Below are 19,927 nucleotides of genomic sequence, written 5' to 3' on the forward strand. Positions count from 1 at the left end.
GTCCACACGCATCTACGCACCATCACATCCATATTTATTACGACCTTGGTTGTGACCCCATAGATAAAAATGCAAAATTTCTATCTTCGAGATGAATGAAAAAGGTCATTGAACGAGAAAGAAATCGTCCACAGATAATCAAACTATCGTATGCCCTAGAAGTAATATGAGGTGCTCGAAAATGCTTGAAGTAATTGAATAGGAGGATCACTATGACTATAGCCGTTGGTAGAGTTACTAAAGAAGAAAACGATCTATTTGATATTATGGATGGCAGGTTATGAAGGGACCGTTTCGTTTTTTAGGATGGTCCGGCCTATTGCTCTTGTGATTATTTCGCTTTAAGGGGTTGGTTTACATGGACTACTTTTTGTAACTTCTTGGTATTACCCATGGATTGGCTAGTTCCTATTTGGAAGGTTGCAATTTCTTAACCGCGGCGGTTTCCACACCTGCCAATAGTTTAGCACGCTCTTTGTTGCTACTATGAGGACCGGAAGCTGAGGGAAATTTTACTCGTTGGTGTCAATTAGGTGGTCTTTGGACTTTTGTCGCTCTATATGGAGCTTTTGCACTAATAGGTTTCACGCTACGTCAATTTGAACTTGCTCGGTCTATTCAATTGTGGCCTTATAATGCAATTTCATTCTCTGAATTAGCGTTGAAACTTATAGTTTCTATAAATAATTTTTAGTGAGGTGGCTGCTATGAAAACCACTTAGGCCTTGTTCGTTTGTGCTGGATTGGTGGGTCGGAACGATTCCTAGCCGGATTGCTTCTTTAATTTATATAAACTTTGATTAGGCCATGTTCGGTTGAGCATGGAACGACCGGGGTCGTTGCCTGATCCATGGGTATCATCCAGTTGTGGATTGAATACCAGTCCGTGACCAAACAGTTGTTCGTTTAGCCCACATGTGTTTGCAAACCAGGCCCAATCCAAGCAAAAACCACCAATCCCGGCCTGGAATCGATCCACGAAACAATAGTTGTGGAACTCCTCCACGCGTGGGTGTGGAAGCGACGGCGCCGACGCTATTCACAACGGCAACGCGTCCCTTCCAACGCCGGCCGCCGCCATCTTCATCAGCCACCTTTTCTCATGTGAGTCATCCTTCCCTTTCTTCCCTTCTCTCCCATGTCAGTGTGCCTCTCTCCCCTTTCTCCACCGCTCGTTCCGCTCCCTTGTTGGCTACAGTTGGAGAATAGGACGAGCGTGACCTCGGCGTCAGGTTCCCCGACCAGCGGCCACGCCTCGAGTGCATCGCCTTCTACGTCGACCCCACCAAGCACTACCCCTTCACCTGCACATCCCCCTGCGAGCTTCTTGGGTACATGGCGCACAACCATGCTCACCAAGACAAAGGCCAAGACCATGGGGTGGGAACTGATCTGTGTCCATGGACATGGTGATTTGATAGCATTTTGGGGGAGAAATAAAAAAAAGTTTCACTGCTGCATCCGTGACAAATAATAATATCCTTCAATTCAGAGGTACAGATCGTCATAGCTAGTTATTTAAAACGGATTCATGGGAGGGGTAACTAGTCTTATACAAATACGTATATAGTGTATGAAATCTTTGCTATTGGACAAAGTTGAATGATCTGCACGCCCATGAGTCAGAAAAGCACTAGGCAGCCCAGATCGACCTCATGTGGTGTTCAGCTTGGCGAGGGTGCGTTGCAAGGCCTTCACGCTCACTGATAACGTTTTTCTGCCTATACCTTCCTTGAGTTTAGTTTCAGTTTCAGCTAACTTTTAGTTTCAGTTTCAGCTAGCTTTCAGTTTCACTAGCAACGTCTTTCTGCCTGTACCTTCCAAACTTTCAGGTTCTTCTGGCTGCTCTTACCCCACCAGTGCAAGGTACGAGGCGAGCTTAAATTAACCGTACACCATGATCCATGTAGTGTGAACCATGATTCATGTAGTGATCCATGAACTATAAATTCATTTGTTCAGTGTGTTTATTGTCAGTTCAGCTACATATATTGCAATGGCGCGCTTTGTAACACAGTGAATTGATGAACAAATATGAGCTAATGTTACACTACAGATTGACACATTCACTTGCATGCAGAACAAGGAAGTGGTGTTGCAAAGAAACTGTGTTTGATTTTTGCTGTAACTTGACTGAAGAAACATCTCTGTTTATCATCTCCCAAACATATAGCTATATGCTCAGTACTGCTCATTTTTTTTTGCAATGGCAATGAGATGTGTTAGTGCTTAAAAGTGTTAGCTTTGATCTATTGTGATGTAAACTTCATTATGTTTCCTGCATTTGCTTTGATCTACTGTGATGTAAACACGATTTATGTTGGTTCTGCTATCTTTTGGATGTAATCAAACTATTATTTTGCTTTGTTGTTGTTCTGATTCAAACTATTCATGCTTGTTCTGCTTTTGTTCTACTTGCTATAGAAAGTACCTGGACTATTAAGACAGACTTAGACCATAATGTTCAAAAATACTAAACTTTGACACAAGGCTGCTTGTGTGTTTAACGAGTTGTGTTTATATACAATAATACAAGTGGTGTAACCAAACAGTGTACAATGAGCAATGTATTGAATCTCACATGTAACTGAAACACACATGGTTTAACTGACATGGAATGGATTCACTCAATCCAGCCATGTATTCAAACCTCATGTGTATTAAAAACTAACGTGCCGAACAAGGCCTTAGTTGGAACAATTCCGAGTGCAATCCGACGTAAATGAACAAGGCCTTAGACTGAACCGTGACCGCTCTTAGTGAACTATTAAAGTTGCTCTTAGTGCCAAACCTAATTCTAGTCGAACCTAAATGCAAAAAAAATTGTTCAATCCTCTACTAGCGACCAAACTGTTGTTAGGTATCACTGCGCCCCACACAAAAAATTCAAAACTTTAGAAATCCAATGAATCCGTGGCATTAAATACTGTAGGCAGCAACACGGAGCAGAAGCAAACAACCTAAACATTCGCAGAATCTCAGCCGCCTCCTCTTGAAACATCATCTCAACTCTCAAACTCCAACATTTGTTGGCGACTCAAGATTGGAGGAGAGTGGGGAGACCTTGTCCTTGTGAGCCGAGAGCTGCCTGCTGCCTGTGCTGTGATGCATGTGACACACGCTGCTGCAAGCGACAAGCGAGTATCTGTAGTCGCCCAACGCAAAAGCGGCTCACTCACGCACGCTTCGACGTTTCGACGTGTTCTGTTCTGCCTGCGACCTTGCCCCGTGTCCTCACCCCAAGTAGTGGCCATACACACACGACCAAAAACACCAGCACCACCACTCACTGACGCAGCTTAGCTACCCTCCACGCCTCCTCCATAAAGAAACGAGTAGGTTTTCCTTGGACCTTTTACTCCAGAGCCTTTTGTGTCCAGCAAGAACCTACCTGATTCTGCAGACGTCTTGCAGATGCGGGCTAGGTTTCTTCAGAATCTCCAGCCCAGTCCAGATTTCAGATCATCTTCAGTATACATCGTGTAGATATATATTGCTGTCTGATTTCAGGTCCATCGATCTGTCAATGGTTGGTTAGGTCAGTGAATTGGAGCAAGCAAGTGGCGATGCAATTTGCAGCTGATAATCCCTGTACTGTGTGCTAGCACTAGCGGTAAGGAGGGGATGGGATCTTGATCTGATTTGTGAAATGGTATCTAGGGACAGTATTTTAGTGCATAAGAATCTGACTGGAAATGAGTCCTCTCTCTCTCTCTGCCCTGCATACGAGCTGACCCTGACCTCGGAAGTAGGAAGTCAGTGGTCTTGTCTACGCAGAACTAGCTGATCCATATTGGGACTGTATTTTTTTTTTTACATAATATATAGTTGAGCTGAGCAGGTTGCTATTTTATGATCTGGTCCTGAGTTCCTGATATGCAATTACTCTCCCTAACCAGAAAAGGTGCAGTTCTAAATAGTGTCCAGTAGTTATAAATCTTCTTCTCAAGGTTGGTCAAATGTACATTAGGAGATATTAATATTCAGACTCTCGTCAAACTTTATCATGAAATGCAGTGTACCTATTCAAAGTAACAAGTACTGATACTCACTCCGTCCTAAAATAGAATTCGTTTTTTTTTAACTTTTTAGTTGATTCATACAATAATTAATATATACGAATAATCAGAAGGTACATCAACATGTCCTGGACTTTATTCATCTCACTCTCCCTTGTCCACTTGTCCTTGCCCCGATCTGCGTGACGTGGTCCTGTATTTGTCAGTTGCCATCACAAGTAGTTAGACAGAAAAAAACAACGGCCCAAGTCTTGGGCTTGAAAATTCCCAACCAATAACAGTTGGGATCTTGTTGTTGGAATTGGATTGGACGATGAATGAAGAAGAAAGAACACACACTGTCTTTTCTTCTTCTCTCTAATACAGGAGGAGGTCAACGGATGAATCGAAATTACGTGAAAACATTGCTTATCCTAGCTCTAGCGACCAGTCTCCAGAACACATAAAAAAAAGTACTAGGAAAACACCTGATCACCGATCTTTTTGTGACATTTCAGTTAAACCCTGCTAAAGTTAAAGCAGAACCTGTAAGATTTGACAAGGAATTGACTTCAGACAGAGAAAAAAAGACGAGATTATTCATCAGACGAGGGGCATGAAACTGGTGCCATCGTCCCGTCCGGGTGGCAGCGAGCGAGCACAGCGTGGATGGATTATTGGATTGGATGGGGCGATGGAAAGGGAAAAAAAAAGCTCCTCCACGACCCTAGAAGCTTTTCGGGGGACAGCTCACTGCTTCAGACACCAAGCCCTGTATGTGTGTGTGCTGTGTGGCCATTTGACTTTGTCCTGTCCACAGACACGCCGGATTCTCTGTGCAGCAGCAGGTCGGAGTAGAGATGCCCGCATCGCGATCACGAGGCGTCGTGCCGAGTTGACAAAAGAGAGCGATAATCTCAGTATATATGGATAAAGACAGGCCTATGCATGGCGTGAGACGACGACCAGAATCATTGAACAACAACGGAGACGGTGATGGATAGACAGACAGACACGGAACACCAAGAACACTGTTGCAATGTCAATGCCACTGCGCTGCTACTAGCTGTTCACTTGGCTTTATCCACTGCTTCTACGTTGTTTTGTCCCTGCAAATTGCAGCGGCAACGGTCTAAACAATCAGCTTTAGTCCGAACAGTCTAACCAAAGCACTATCAAGCTCTGGTTTGGTGGGTCCGTTCCAAATATAAAAACGAGCCACCCCTTGAACAGATAGGAACTTGTTGCAGTTTGTATTATTGTTATTATGATTATTATCATTATAACAAACCATCATGGAGAGCAAGAAAAAGCAGCATGAAACAAGGCGGAAAGGGCCAAAGGCAGCTAGCTTGCACGGATTGGTCAAGGAGACGATCATTGTGGTGGCATGCACTTCTGCTGCTCTTTAAGCCTTTAACCCCTTGGACAAAAAGTAAAAAAAAAACTGAAGACCAATGACACTGCGTTTTTCAATGAGGGAAGGGAAGGGAAGGGAGGGAGGAAAAGTCAATGGCACAGGCACTTGTTTGGATGCAAATCGCAACGCAGCTGCTTGAATTTATTAATTTATTTATTTACGGCCAGGGCCAGCCCACTCTACACTGTACGGTGGGACCCTCCGGGGTGTGGAAATAATAATGCTACCAAACCAAACGCTTTGTTTTTACTCGGTGGAGATGGTACAATTAAACAAAGCAACAGCTGCCCCTAAAATAGTGACTGTCACCGTAGTTAGTACTACACTACTTTATTACTACTACTCCAGTCCAGAGCAAGAGGGAGCAAATAAAAAAAAAGAGCTGGTGGATGAGCCTGCTGCCTAGCAGAGCTTGCAAGGGCAATGAATGCAACCTCCTCCTCCTCCACCACCATCATGACGCGCTGCATTTAGTGGGCATTGAAAACGCCTGCAAGGGGTTTGGTGCGAGAGAGGAGAGGAGGAGCGAGCTAGGGTGTGTGTGTGTGTCCGTGTGTGGCTGGGTGCTGCATCTGCGTCGTCTGATGATGATGATGAGCTCGAGCTCCGTATCTTCCCCCTCACACCTTGTTGTGTGAATGAATCGAGCTGGGCCGGCCGGACTCTGTTCTTCTTTCTCCTGTTTGTGGCTGTAGATTTGGAGAGCTATTACTGTTCTTCAGACATCTCCTGTCCGATCCCATTCTCATTCGTTTACGCTATCCCCTGGTGGTTCTTGCTCAGCTGCTCTGCTGGGGAGGGGAGGGGCGGAAAGAGAAGAGAAGAGGAGGGGAGTCAAAAAAAAAATTTCTTTGTTGTGTTTCCCTGCTTTTGTTTTGCCTCCCCCACCCCTTGTTTGATGATGCTGTGTTCTTTTCTTTAATTTGAGTTCTTGATCCTGCCAAAAGCAAAAGCCCTCACACCCTTCTGCTCGCAAAGGCGAGGGCTGTGTCCTGCCGCTTCAAACCCTCCCCACAAAGCTCGGATTTCTGTCTGCAGTTTCCTTACCTCTGAATCCCGTTCCCTCCACGAAAACCTCGGATTTCCACGCCCAGTGTTCCACCACCGCAAAGATCCAGTTTTTTTCCCCTCCCGAAGCCGCAGTTTCCCTGCGCGAGCTGGTCTGGTCCAAGAACACACACCAAAAATCTCTCTCCCCATTGCGCACGGAAATCTCGGGGGGGAGGGGTTTCCCCGCCCCATGCTTCAGTCCGTCCGTTGATCCAGACCGCCACGCCACCGGGTTTGGTAGCTGCGGGTTTTTTCCGCCCGGGAGCCGGGAGCGGCGTCGTCTCGATCCGAGGCCCATGCATCTGTCGCTATGGAAGCCGCTGTCCCACTGCGCCGCCGTCCTCCTCGCCAAGAACCACCGGCGCCGCGGCGGCGGGGGCGGCAGCAACGGCCGCCGTGACGACTCGTCCGCCTTCCTCCGGCAGCTGCGGGACGCGCTGGACGCGGCGTCGGAGGACGGCTCCCTCTGCCCGCCGCCGGACGCCGGCGGCGCCGACGCGGACGCAGCCGTGTCGCGCTCCCGCTCCCTGGCACGCCTGCGCGCGCAGCGGGACTTCCTCCGCGCCACGGCCCTCGCCACCGCCGCCGGCCCGTTCCGGTCCCTCTCCGACCTCCCGCTGCTGCCCCACGCCATCGCCACCTTCCTCGCCATGTACCCGGACTACGCCTCCACCGCCGACGTCGACCGCCTCCGCGTCGACCATTACTCCCACCTCGACGCCCCCGGCGCCGGCAGGGTCTGTCTGGACTACTGCGGCTTCGGCCTCTTCGACTCCGGCTGGGACTCCTCGTCCTCATCCTTCACATTGCACGAGCTCAACGCCAATCTGAGCAACCACGCGCTCTATGGCGGCGCTGAGCCCGGCACCGTGGAGAATGACATCAAAGAGCGCATCTTGGAGTACCTGAACGTGCCAGCCAGCGAGTATGCGCTGGTGTTCACGGTGAGCCGTGGGTCGGCGTTCCGGCTGCTTGCTGAGTGCTACCCCTTCGAGACCAACCGGAGGCTGCTCACCATGTTCGACCATGAGAGCCAGTCGGTCAATTGGATGGCGCAGAGTGCGCGGGCAAAGGGTGCCAAGACGCGCACTGCATGGTTCCGCTGGCCAACACTGAAGCTTTGCTCAACGGAGTTGCGGAAGGAGATCGTGGGCAAGAAGAAGGGCCGGCGACGGGATGCCGCGGTTGGGCTGTTTGTCTTCCCGGCGCAGTCTCGCGTGACCGGTGCCAAGTACTCCTACCAGTGGATGGCGCTGGCGCAGCAGAATGGGTGGCATGTGATGCTTGATGCTGGTGCACTTGGCCCCAAGGACATGGATTCACTGGGTCTCTCGCTATTCCGGCCGGACTTCATTATAACTTCGTTCTACAGGGTCTTTGGTGCAGACCCAACTGGGTTTGGTTGCCTTCTGATCAAGAAGTCAGTAATTGGGACACTGCAGGGGAGAAACGGGTGTAATGCATCGGGAATGGTGAGGATTGTTCCGGTGTTTCCACAGTATCTCAGTGACTCGGTTGATGGCTTTGATGCATTCGATGGGTTTGAAGATGATCCAGGCGTTGACAAAGATGAAAAGCCCTCTTCTAATGCTCAAAATGGGTCGCAGCTGCCGGCATTTTCAGGTGTCTACACGTCTGCTCAGGTTAGAGAGACTTTTGAGAGTGATCCTGGTCGGGACAGCAGCTCGGACAGGGATGGGGCAAGCACCATCTTTGAAGAAACGGAGAGTGTCTCTATGGGTGAGATCATGAGGAGTCCAGCATTCAGTGAGGACTGTTCATCAGAGAACTCTTTCTGGGTAGATGTTGGCCATAGCCCATTGGGGTCAGAGAAGTCTGGTCAGTTCAAGAAAGGGAAACTGGGTTCACCATTACCATCTTCTTGGTTTAATGGAAGAAAGTGTAACAAGAGGATGTCCCCAAACTTAAGTTCCAGGATATCTAGAAGTCCACTTTATGATGGTCATGTGATTTCCTTTGATGCAGCCGTGCTATCAGTCTCGCAAGATGCAGACTGCCTCAAGGAAGACCCTGAAGAAGAAAATTTTGAGAATGGGCGGAGAGCTCATTTCAGGCAGGTTAGTGAAATTCAAGAGGAGCCAGAGGCCGAAGAGGTGGCATGCCAACGTGCTATGAATGGTGGCGCGGAGCACAAAGAAAGCGCAATAAGAAGGGAGACTGAAGGGGAGTTCCGGCTACTGGGAGGTAGGGATGGCAACAACAGATTTACCGGGGGGCGACTCTTCGGTGTTGAAGAGATTGATGGAGGTTTAAGCATGGGGCGCAGAGTTTCTTTCAGCACAGAAGCTAATATCATTGCTGACAGGCTGAATCGGGCCTCAGATGCTGCTGAAGCTTCTGGATATACATTCCCTGGTGATGATGGTTGTGCAAGTGATGGATATGATGATGCTCAGGACTGGGGCAGGAGGGAGCCAGAGATAATTTGCAGGCACATTGATCATGTTGATATGATGGGACTCAACAGAACTACTCTTAGGTTGAGATACTTGATCAATTGGCTCGTAACTTCACTTTTGCAACTGAAGTTATCAGACTCAAAAGGTGGCGATGGAGTCCCTCTTGTACACATCTATGGCCCCAAGATTAAGTATGAAAGGGGAGCAGCTGTTGCTTTTAATGTGAAGCAAAATGATGGAACATTTGTGAATGCTGAAGTTGTTCAAAAGATCGCTGAGAAAAATGGCATATCTGTTGGCATTGGTTTTCTCAGTCATATAAAAGTAGACATGAAGCAGAAACAGTTAAATGGCACGCTCGATATACCGGAGGCTTCATTTTATAAGAATGGACGCAGAGACAATAAAAAGGTGACCATAAGAGTTGAAGTCGTGACTGCTTCACTTGGCTTCCTTACTAACTTTGAAGATGTTTACAAGATGTGGGCTTTTGTTGCCAAGTTCCTTGATCCTTCATTTCTTGAAAGTGAACGCCTTACCATTGCTGCTGACCACTCAGAAGGGCAAACTTGAGCATGACATGTAGCATAGCAACAAAAAATGAGAGGGAGGTGATTTCTCCTGTTGAAGCATATGTTGTCTTTTATGCTTTCAAGGGGTAATCAGTAGTGGATTTAGCAGATTTGTTTATTCTTTGCCTAGTTCCTTGATATGGGTCATATGACTTGTTTTTGTTCATCTAGAGTTTGCGCAACTCAACTATGTACCAGCAGCTCATCAGTAGAGCTCTTTCCCACGGAACAATGTGTGTAAAGCAGCTCAATGGAAATGAAATAGTTTGAGTGATTTTGTCCAAGTTCAATTTAGTCAAATACTCAACCTCAGATGTGTGTTCGTAATGTGGTTTTTACATCTTCAGCTAACATTTCATTTTGGTCAACTTAGCATCTCACTTAAAATTCGTGATCTGAAATTTTGAATATGTTATGTGGATCCTTTCAACATATTGATGTTGCTGAATACTTCCTATCTGTTAATAAAGCAAAACCAGAAAAATGCTGTGACTTTAGGTTCCAATATTCTTCCAATTTGCATCTATGGCTACTTAATCTGCGCAGTACACGTTTAGGTTTCATAATAGTAAAACCATTCAGTTGGGTTTGATGTTCGAGTGCAGTACCATTGTTTTCTTTATGAGCACTGAGCAAATATCAACCACATATTGCCTGTATTGTATTATGCCATTTATGTTTCTTGTGATCACATAGAAACATGATGGTTTTTAATGTTATTTGTTTTATCACTAAGGCAGTTGAATACCTTGATAATTATATTGTAGGATGTATAGTCAGATGCTGCTGTTTCTGCAGCCTGGGACCACCTTTGTTCAATGTAGCCCTGAACTCTATTCTATTCCTATCCTACTGTCAGTCCACACTCCACACACACTCCTATGTCCTATGATCCTCTGTGAAGTGGAGACAGTCTCTTGAATTCATGATATAACATGGAGAAGGTCCAATACAACCTTAATGCTCCCTTTGTGCTAATAAACCAAATCAGGTTAGCAGACTACAAATTTGCTTTAATCTGGCTGCGGCTTTTATAGTATTTTGTCTCTATGGACTGCAGGTTGCAGCTGCAGCAGTCCGAACAGCTAACTAGCCGAACAAGCAGGATCTCATTTGTGATCTCATGGGTTTTCCTTTACAAATGGAGTACTACTTAAGGTCAGTTTGGTAGAGCTCCTTAAGGCCAGTTTGGTAGAGTTCCACGAGTGAAAAAAAAAAATCTAGATTCCATAAGATACACTGTAGAGCAGCTCCACCGTGGATCTAGAATTCATCAAAGCCGTTTGATACAACTCCATCTCTCCCAGTCTTACTGCCACCTGGGCTCCCCAAGCCAAGAGGAAAAAAAGATAGACTCAATGTTACTTGCTCCAAAAAAAATGAGAATAAGATTTCTTCCATAGTTTGGACAGGACCATGGCTCGTGCGGCCATGGCAGCGGTCAGGTGCGGCGCCATAGAAGTCAATCTCATTTGCTTCAGAATTCAATAATGGCAGTCCTTGAATTTAATAATCAACAGCAGGTTCAAACAATTAGTCATCAACTCATCATATTCGAGTATATTGAGCAACAACTTTACATAGTTGATTGTTTTGATTAGGATAATCGCCCACTGTGCAGTGAGATTTAAACCACCTACCACAAAGCTGTAATATAAAACATAGAATTTTCTACGAAACTTGCCAAGGCATCACCGATGTGTCCTCCTTCAAATAATCAAGACTCTGCAGTATTTGAAACAGTTCAGGACGAGACTGGTCGGCCGTTACAAAAACATGAACGCCATCACACAGCTCAACCCAGCTACACCCAGGCTCTTTCTTCACACACTCTCTGCTCATGCTCTCCCTGATTGTCCAGGTCTCGTGCCAGTCATTCCCTGATGCATGCACACTTGACAGAGCAACCCAGTTGCTGTGGTTCTCAGGGTCAAGCTTGAGCAAACAGGAAGCTGCGAACTGACTTAGCCTGACATTCCCGTGTATTCGAGATGAGTTGAGCAGCGCACTCCAGGCAGCGACGCTCGAGTCAAACGGCATGTTCTTGATGAACTCAAGAGCTTCTTCTAGGTAACCTCTCCTGCACAGGAGATCCGCCATGCATCCGTAGTGCTCAGCTCGCATCTCAACCGATCTCGAACCATCAGAAATCGAACTGAAGTAGTGCCAGGCTTCTCTGACGAGTCCGCCATGGCTACAAGCTGACAGAACCGCAAGATACGCTATGCCATCTTGTTCTATCCCCATGCGCGCCATCCTGTCAAACAAGCTGACGGCGTCCTGTGCACGGCCAGACTTCCCGTAAGCTGAGATCATTGTGGTCCAAAGAACAGCGTCGTTTGACGATACTGCTTCGAAGACGAGCTCGGCCGAATCGACAGAGCCACACTTGGCGTACATGTCCACTAAGGAGTTCCTGACGACGACATCTGCCTCGAATCCATTGCCAGCAACCTGTGCATGCGCCTGCATTCCCTGCTTCAGCAGCGCCAGCTCCCCGCACGCATCCACGGCTATGGAGAGTGAGAAACCATCCACACCGACGCCAGAAGAAACCATGGAAACGAACAGCCTCAGCGCGTCCTCGGCCTGCCCGCTCCCAAGAAGCGCTGCCATCATCGAGTTCCAAGCAACTATGTTCCTGACAGGCATCGCCCTGAACACTCTCAACGCGTAGTCCATGCTTCCGCACCTCGAGTACATGCCAAGAACCCCGTTCTCCACGACCGGGTCCACTGATCCACACGAGCTCATCTTGACCACACTGGCATGGATCTCCTTCCCGTGAGCAAGCGCGCTCTGCCCGACACCGGCGCAGGCCAGCAGCCCACCGGACAAGGAGTAGCCGTTGGTCTGGACGCCAGAACCCGCCATGCGCCGGAGCAGCGCGAGGGAATCGCGGTGTAGCCCCTGGTGCGCGTGGCCGGTGACGAGTGACGTCCAAGAGACCACGTCCGGGCGAGGCATCTCGTCGAACAGCTCCCGCGCGTACCGCGCGAGCCCGGCCCGCAGCGCCACGTGCGCCAGGGAGGTGGCGTGGATGGCGGAGGCGGAGAGGCCCAGCTTGAGGAGCACGGCGTGCAATGGACCGACGTGGGCCGCGGAGCGGCGGGCGGCCGCCGCCTTCAGGGAGGAGGCGAGGGACGTGGCGTCCCACGCCGCCGGGGTCGGGCTCTGCCATGAGACGGCGCATGCAGCTGACATGCCCGCGGCCGCGTCAGACTACGCTAGAAGCAGTGGCACGGTCGCACGGAGATGGCTACAGGCCTACAGCGAGCGGGCGAGGTGTGTGTGTCTGTCACGGCGGGCGCGCCGGTGTTCTGGCCGTGGATTCCCAGAGTTGCAGGAGGTCGGGTCCTGCTAAAAATTCAGTTAGCTGGGTTTTAGTTTTCGATGGTTATTGCATATATTTTACATTAAATTTATAGTATACATTTGATATAGTTTTTGAAATATAATCTGTAATTTTTAGTTCTAAAAATAAGACTCTTATTAAATCCCTACTTATCTATTAAGATGATAACGTAGACCGTCCTCCCTCGTCGCGAGAGCCACCTCCCCGCACAAGCCGCGCAATGCGTCCTACCCGACACTGTCGTTCCGCAAACAACCTCCGCGCAGTCGTCGTCCACACTTGCCCGCCTGGATAAGGATACGAAGTCCAAATCCTCATCCGACCGGTTCCCTACTTCCCTCAAACCACGTCCTCTGCAACGAGCGCGCCCTACGCGACGGCGTTCCCTCGGCTACCTCTACCTCCTGGACATGCCACCCTCCTCCCGGCCTCCTTCGCCTCAACCCTAACCCCGCACCTTCGAACCCATTGCTGCTCCCCTCTCTCCCCGGCTCTAATCCGCTCCTAACTTCCGCCTTGTTTGCTGCAAGGAGGCGTGCGCGACCTCCAGTTCCAATCTGAGCGACTTTGGTGGCATGGACTTCCTGTTCACCATCGCCGGCTTCCTCACCATCATCAGCTTTGGTGGCGGACATGAGAGGAGAGAAGAATCCTTCGAGGTGAGCTGACTATTCATTACGCTGATAGTGTTTCTATTAATTCCAATGTCGTTCAGTTGGATGCAATTCCAACTAGGGTTTGGATTTGAGGTTCTGTTCTGCTACATGTGTATGTGTCTATATTTTTTCTTCCTCTACAACTTGCCCCTTTTGATCCGACCTACAAGAAGAAAACGAAGAAAATTGTCATCCAAAAACTTTCTGTTGGAGTGGACAGGCTTGCAGAGAAGACAAACACTGGTAGTCGTAGAACCCAATGAAATTAACTTCACTAGAATAAAGAAGAAAAGGAAGAAAACGAAGAAGGTATGACAGATACACTCCTTAGTGTTAGGCTAGACAAGTTTAAGAATAAAAAATGGATTAGTGCTAGACTGGACAAGTTTAAGAATAAAAAATGAATTGAGGCTTTAAATTTAGTCACTGCACAGGCTTAAGAAGCGGACATTGAATTGAGGTTTACGTTTGTTCATTTTGCAAAAATTTAGGTGGATCTTGATTTAACTCTTAATGAGCTTGGAGATGGGGAGGACACTCAAGGTGCATTTCATTTGTCTGAATGTAATCCTTGCTCTTATCCCATTAAGAACCTATTGTTCCTCCTATGTTTTCCTGTCTTTGATCTTAAATGATCCATGATCCACATGTATCAAGTCACCAGACTCATCACTCATGTTCTCCTTTTTTTCTGAAATGTTATTTTGATACCCAAAGTTTCGGACTAAATTCCATACCAAGTGCTCAAAGAATATAAAAGTCTGCCATTAGGGAAAAATGAAGAGAAGAAAGTTGACTTTGTTTCTATTAGATCAGACTCAGTTCATCTGCGAAAGGGTCTCTAGCCGAGTTGGTTAGGTGGTCTGAGTAGTACTACTTAGGTCCTGGGTTCGACTCCCCCGGCCCTGGTCGCGGTCATTCTCACATGGGCTACGGTGACGCTGTGTATAGGTGGGGTAGAGGTTCAGGAATTTTCTCGACCTACGTGAGAAGGTCTTTTTCTTAATATAATATCGTGGGAGCGGTATTACCCGTGCATGTCGAGTTTTTTAGACTCAATTCATCTGATATTGCATTATATTTTGTTGTCTCACTGTGTTCTATGCTTGAGTAAGAGGATTGCTTGCAATAATACCATATCTCTTGTACCTAGATTCAGCTTGTGATTTTTTGTTCTTTGGTATTTCTGATGTTGCTGCCATAGCCATACGTGATACGTCATGTGTGCTCACTAGAACTTTTTTTGTGCCATGTGTTGAAGCAATTCTAAGGTCATGTGTGCTTACTAAAACTTTTTTTTGCTCGGTGTAGAACACCAGGCGATCCATGCACAAATTATCAGGAAGGGTGGTGGGAAGTGTTCCACTTGCCACCAATTCTCATCTCTCACCTCTCTATCACATGAACCAACATATTTCTACAATGTGGACATTCCTCTCGAGTCATCAAAGGTATAATCTATTTTTATCTGGATCACTGCACCAATTGAACCAAATCACAGTTCTAAGAACTCTTTTCCCATTGAGTAAAAAAGAAAGAGTTATCTGAGCTTCCTTCTCTAACTTGGTACATGCACCCTTCATGATGAGTGAGCTCATGCATGTCATTCGTTATACTGTAGGTATGCCAACTTGCCAAGTTGGTTTTGATATTTATCTTATTTGTTTATATGTTGATGGCTCCCTATAACTTACATTCTTACATTTTTAATGTTGACATTTAGGATCTGAAGAAAAGGAGAAAGAACTCCATGCTCTGAAGTGCCTCGCGGTTGAGTCAGAACAAGGCACAGATGGGTGCGACAGAGCTGTGGGATCTCTTGGCCTCCGGCTCAGAGCAATTCGTGGAGATGTACAGGGTGTATCAACACCTCAGGCTGAAGAACTGGTTTGTAAGGTCAGGACTGCAGTACAGGCAGACTTTGTTGCTCACTGTCATCGTCCGACACTAGTGCACTCGTAGTTCGTGGAGGTTGTGGCTCCAAAAGGGAAAGCATTCGGCACCAGGTGTGCCCGCATGAAGGTTTGGTCTGAACTATTATGTGCGCTTTGGGACTCTTCAAGTGTGGCCAAGATGTTACTTCTTACCATTAGCACCAAGAGCTACGAGCTAGAATCCTTGGATTGTTTGGAGCAGATGATTGTTCATGAGAGGACGATCACAAGATGGATACCACAACCGTGTCGTGAGCAACAAGACAAACCATGCAGAGAAGAAACCAAAAGGGACATGCAAAGACAAAAATCCTGCAGAGAAGTATTAAGCAACGAACAGAGCATACAAGTGTGGGGGTGGTGTAGTGTTTATCTATTGGACGTAGTGCAGAGCTTTACAGTTATTTCTAGCTTACTTATCTACAAACTGAAATCTTAACTAAAGAGCTTCCTATTTCTGTATAGTCATGTTGATGAACGTGAATAATGCAATTCTATGGTACCAATTTGTTGTGATTCTCATTGACTTTTCTACATATCTTTGATAACATCATCTTATGTAATGCCTACTTGAAAGGGAAATGGACTTAATTATTTCATATAACCGATTTTGGTGGTTGACGTCCAATACAAACCACGTGGGCTAACTAGTTTGTCTAGATGTCACTTATCTCAGGTGCATAAGGTTCAACATAAACCAAGAAAGAAATTCAGTTGAGGCCACAATCAAATTTGGAGCAAAACTGAGAGTGTGCTGCCAAGTGGCGCATCGGACATTGTTCGGTGCACCAGGCCAGGCAGCCAGCGAACCAGCCATTCTCGGGTTTCTTCTATGCGCGCTCCACTATAATTCACCGGACTACCCGGTGTGCCACTGGACTATCTGGTGAGCCAGCGGAGCAACGGCTCCCTGCGCCAACGGTCGACTGCTCCGATGAACAGTGCCGCCGCAGAAGTCAGAGGTCACCAGATTGTCCGGTGTGGCACGGGACTGTCCGGTGCAGCAAAAAGACAAAGCGCTCCAACTGTCAACAACTTCAAACCCTAACGGGCGCGCTGACGTGGCGCACATCGGACAGTGAAAAGTGACTGTCCGGTGCGCCGCCGGACTGTCCGGTGTGCCCATCGCCAACAGACTTTGCCAATGGGTAGGAAGTGGTTGGGGGCTATAAATACCCCCAACCACCTCATTCAAAGCCATCCAAGTGTTCTGAATTCAACATTAAATACAAGAGCAAAAGACTCCACTCCAAGACACATTCAATAGATCAAAATCCTCTCCAAGTCCCAAAATCAACTCCACCAATTAGTGACTTGAGGGAGAGAGTTTTTGTGTTCATTTGCGCTCTTGTTGCTTGGATTGCCTTCTTCCTTTCTCATTCCAATTCTTGAGTGCTTTGTAAGGCCAAGCAAGATACACCAAGTGTGTGGTGTTCCTTGCGGGGTCTTAGTGACCCGTGTGATTAAGAGAAGGCTCACTGAAAGTCGCCTAGAGGGGGGTGAATAGGCAAAACCTGAAAATTACAACTTTAAAACCGGACTTGATCCCTTGATTAGTGGTTAGAACAAGATTCACAATTATCGGAGTATAAAACTAAGTCCTTGGCTTGCAAAGAGTATTGCCTTCATAGAATGTGGAATTAATCAAAAGTAATACTACTAAAAATGTTAATAGAGAATATTGCAAGAGGGCTTAGTTGAAAGGAGAAATAACACAAGTTCTTCTTTGCACGGCGTTGCTTCTCTAAATGGGATTTTAACTTGAGGCAACACAAAGCAATATCAATAAAGAATAGAGCAAGAGAACTTAGAGAGGGAGAAGACAAACAAACCACAAGCAATAAACACAAGTGACATGGGTGATTTGTTTTACCGAGGTTCGGTTCACCAAGAACCTAATCCCCGTTGAGGAGTCCACTAAGGATGAGTCTTTTTCAACCCTTTCCCTCTCTCCACCGATCACCAAGACCGGCGAGTGCTTCTTCTTCTTTGTCAACAAAAGACCGAAGTCTCCGCAAGGCCAACTACAAAGATAAGGGGCTCTTGCTAGCTTTACAATGAATGGGAGTCAAAACTCCACGCTCAAATGATCACAAGATGTAGCACACACTTTCTCTCAATGATTCTCACAAGGCACTATTGCTAAACTCACACGAGTAGCTCTCTATTGCTTGATCTATCTTTTGTGGCACTTGTGTTGCTTGTGGTGGCCTAAATCTTGTGTATGAGATAGATCAATGAATGGAGGTGGTTGGGAGGGCTTGGATATGTCAACTATATGCCTTGATATGTTGCTTGGGCTCCCACACCTTGAAATGGCTGGTTGGGGTGGTATTTATAGCCACCAACCAATTGTAGCCGTTGGGGAAGGTTGCCGGCGATGGGCGCACCGGACATTGTCCGGTGTGCCAGCCACGTCACCAACCGTTAGAGTTCTGGAGCTTTTGACCGTTGGAGGCTTTGTCCTCTAGTGGCACCGGACAGTTCGATGCCGCACCGGACAAGTCCTGTTCACTGTCCGGTGCGCCTCTGTCACACCCGGTTTTAGAAGGCAAACCGAACGCGAACCATGTACGTGCCAGGATCAGTTATTCACGTACACATCAGTTACATAACATGGACATCATCACACAGTGCTCAACATAGTATTAAAAAGGGAAATAATAGTCGATTACATCATACGTCTGAGACGTCCATATAGTCCTTACAATAAATCAAAGTACGAAAACGAAATGTAGATAACCGCGGCCTTCACAGGCAGCCGACTGGGGGTTGCCGCTAACCCACGCCTAGAACTCGTCGTAGTCTTGGAACTCCTGAAGGTCTCCTTCCACAGCTTCATCTTCGCCTGAGCAGTGGTTGCAATGCTGACAACCTGGGGATGGGGGGTTTGGTGTGTAGAGCAAGGGTGAGTACACATCAACATACTCAGCAAGTATCCTGTTTGGCTGTAGTGGACTAGATTTATGTGGGGATAAGTCAAGCAGTTGCTTTTAGTTGGTCAGATTATTATTTACTAATAGAAAGCCAAGTTTTAGCATTAACCCAAGTTATTAGCCCGATGTACCCTTTCCAAACGGAAAGAATACCACTTACCAGCACCATAATCATAACCAAAACCATCGATCTCATAGCCACCTGTACCAAAGTGTCTCTGATCAAGTACCACTAATCACTGGAGCTCCCTTGGCCGCTCATAACCGCGAGCACGGCTGATATATCAGTTTTCAAACACTTTGCAGAGGTTGTGCACTTTACCCACAAGCCGTGATTCCCATTCTGCCCGGAGAGAGCTACTCCCCATTAACCACTACCTAGGTGGTCTAGCAGGGTATCACTACGTAGCCTTTACAAAGATTCCCCGGGACTGTAGCCACCCGTTAGGTTTCCTAAATGCACCGCACTCCTTCCCAAGGGGCGAACCCAAACTTGGCAGAGCGAGCCGCATACACCGAGCCCCATTGACGGCACGACGGCTAAGTGAACTACACCCCGGATCCTCTAATTATTCAGCTAAGGGCATCCCATTCCACCCTCATGGTTGCACTGTTTTCCCGGGCGGTCATCCATAGAACAGGTCCTTATGGAGAGGCACTCGAGAAACCGCTCGAGCCCCCTTGAAGACCACAAGTACAACATCATAATCAGAGAAGGGAAAACAGCGTATCATAGATAATCTCATCATGTTCATTGATTAGAGTTTGAGCAATAGCATAAAGCTAGACAATAATAACCCAACCCAAATAGGTAAACAAGGACATGGATAACAAAATCTAGTCAATCCTTAGGCATAAATGTGTAAAGCGGGAGGTGAATTAAAGAATGAATAGGACAGAGATAGGTCAAGGGACACTTGCCTCCACCAACCGACTGCTGCTCAGGGGCTTCTCCTGCGAGTTCCTCGGGCTCTTCGACCGGATCGTTCTCTATGCGATTGCAAGCATACATACATCCATCCATTCAAATTAGGAAACAAACAGTACACCATACAAGAGAACAAATGAAGTAAATATGCATAGAATATCACATACGATAATAAACTTACCATGGTTAGAAAGAAATGAGAAAAGGTCTCGCGAGAGTTAAAGCTTATGCCCGAGACGCACTATGGGTTGATGAATAACTAGACGTCACGTGTTCTAATTCCAATTGGTTCTAACAAAAGAATTAGTTACATGCACTAATGTAAACGTGACCACTTTTAGTAGATTAACATTAAATGAGTTAGGCAATTAGCTATACAAATTAACTAACGTAACCAATTTCCAAATTGAGACTCCTATCTTATTAATATAAACACGTGATTAGCGCGCATAGGACAAGGGGAGGGGGTAGACGGGGCGTCTGGGGGTAGACGGGGCACGACGGGTCGTGCCAAGGCACGCGCACTACGCGAGCATGCGCTCGAGACCGCACGCACACGCCACGAACTAGCCGTGCGCACGTCGGGGCCGAGCGCTAGCCGAGCTCAGAGCCGCACGCTAAAGGCACGCTGGGCCGAGCTCGAGGCCACGCCGGGGCC

The 19,927-nt window shown here is 47.2% G+C and overlaps 4 protein-coding genes across 7 annotated transcripts; 3 read left to right on the forward strand and 1 right to left on the reverse strand.

Annotated features, from left to right (window-relative positions):
- Positions 1-997: 997 nt before the first annotated feature.
- LOC100216559 (uncharacterized) lies at positions 998-2,407 on the forward strand. Of its 2 annotated transcripts, NR_148009.1 has the most exons (3): positions 998-1,104; positions 1,833-1,866; positions 2,081-2,407. NR_148009.1 is itself a non-coding variant. In NM_001142979.1 (1 exon), the coding sequence occupies exon 1, from the start codon at positions 1,139-1,141 to the stop codon at positions 1,472-1,474; it is 336 nt and encodes a 111-aa protein (NP_001136451.1). In that variant the 5' UTR covers positions 998-1,138; the 3' UTR covers positions 1,475-2,407. The 2 variants fall into 2 exon arrangements, 1 of the variants encoding a protein (NP_001136451.1); NM_001142979.1 differs by having other exon boundaries at positions 998-2,407.
- Positions 2,408-6,525: 4,118 nt separating this feature from the next.
- On the forward strand, positions 6,526-9,742 carry LOC100383242 (Pyridoxal phosphate (PLP)-dependent transferase superfamily protein). The gene has a single exon (NM_001175903.1). The coding sequence runs from the start codon at positions 6,765-6,767 to the stop codon at positions 9,459-9,461; it is 2,697 nt and encodes an 898-aa protein (NP_001169374.1). The 5' UTR covers positions 6,526-6,764; the 3' UTR covers positions 9,462-9,742.
- Positions 9,743-10,998: 1,256 nt separating this feature from the next.
- LOC100284603 (vegetative storage protein) lies at positions 10,999-12,797 on the reverse strand. Its single transcript, NM_001157498.2, has one exon. It carries the CDS (start codon positions 12,662-12,664, stop codon positions 11,132-11,134), a length of 1,533 nt encoding a protein of 510 aa, NP_001150970.2. The 5' UTR covers positions 12,665-12,797; the 3' UTR covers positions 10,999-11,131.
- A 315-nt stretch (positions 12,798-13,112) lies between these two features.
- Positions 13,113-15,921, forward strand: LOC100216584 (uncharacterized). 3 transcript variants are annotated; one of them, NM_001348778.1, is made up of 4 exons: positions 13,113-13,474; positions 13,963-14,014; positions 14,783-14,922; positions 15,195-15,680. In NM_001348778.1, the coding sequence occupies exons 1-4, from the start codon at positions 13,391-13,393 to the stop codon at positions 15,228-15,230; spliced, it is 312 nt and encodes a 103-aa protein (NP_001335707.1). In that variant the 5' UTR covers positions 13,113-13,390; the 3' UTR covers positions 15,231-15,680. The 3 variants fall into 3 exon arrangements, with proteins under 3 accessions (NP_001335707.1, NP_001335708.1, NP_001136472.2); NM_001348779.1 differs by having other exon boundaries at positions 13,149-13,474; positions 13,963-14,035; positions 15,195-15,921; NM_001143000.1 differs by lacking the exon at positions 13,963-14,014 and having other exon boundaries at positions 13,150-13,474; positions 15,195-15,909.
- Positions 15,922-19,927: the final 4,006 nt, after the last annotated feature.

Source organism: Zea mays, chromosome 1 (assembly GCF_902167145.1).
Source record: "Zea mays cultivar B73 chromosome 1, Zm-B73-REFERENCE-NAM-5.0, whole genome shotgun sequence".
Taxonomy (NCBI): Eukaryota; Viridiplantae; Streptophyta; class Magnoliopsida; order Poales; family Poaceae; genus Zea; species Zea mays.

What these genes read in the sequence shown, in the direction of transcription:
- LOC100216559 (NM_001142979.1), top strand. Translation starts at nt 1,139, where the DNA reads ATGTCAGTGTGCCTCTCTCCCCTTTCTCCACCGCTCGTTCCGCTCCCT.
- LOC100383242 (NM_001175903.1), top strand. Translation starts at nt 6,765, where the DNA reads ATGCATCTGTCGCTATGGAAGCCGCTGTCCCACTGCGCCGCCGTCCTC.
- LOC100284603 (NM_001157498.2), bottom strand. Translation starts at nt 12,664, where the DNA reads ATGTCAGCTGCATGCGCCGTCTCATGGCAGAGCCCGACCCCGGCGGCG.
- LOC100216584 (NM_001348778.1), top strand. Translation starts at nt 13,391, where the DNA reads ATGGACTTCCTGTTCACCATCGCCGGCTTCCTCACCATCATCAGCTTT. An exon ending in GGAGAGAAGAATCCTTCGAG is followed by an intron (nt 13,475 to 13,962) that starts GTGAGCTGACTA and finishes GCAAAAATTTAG; the next exon opens with GTGGATCTTGATTTAACTCT. An exon ending in AGATGGGGAGGACACTCAAG is followed by an intron (nt 14,015 to 14,782) that starts GTGCATTTCATT and finishes TGCTCGGTGTAG; the next exon opens with AACACCAGGCGATCCATGCA.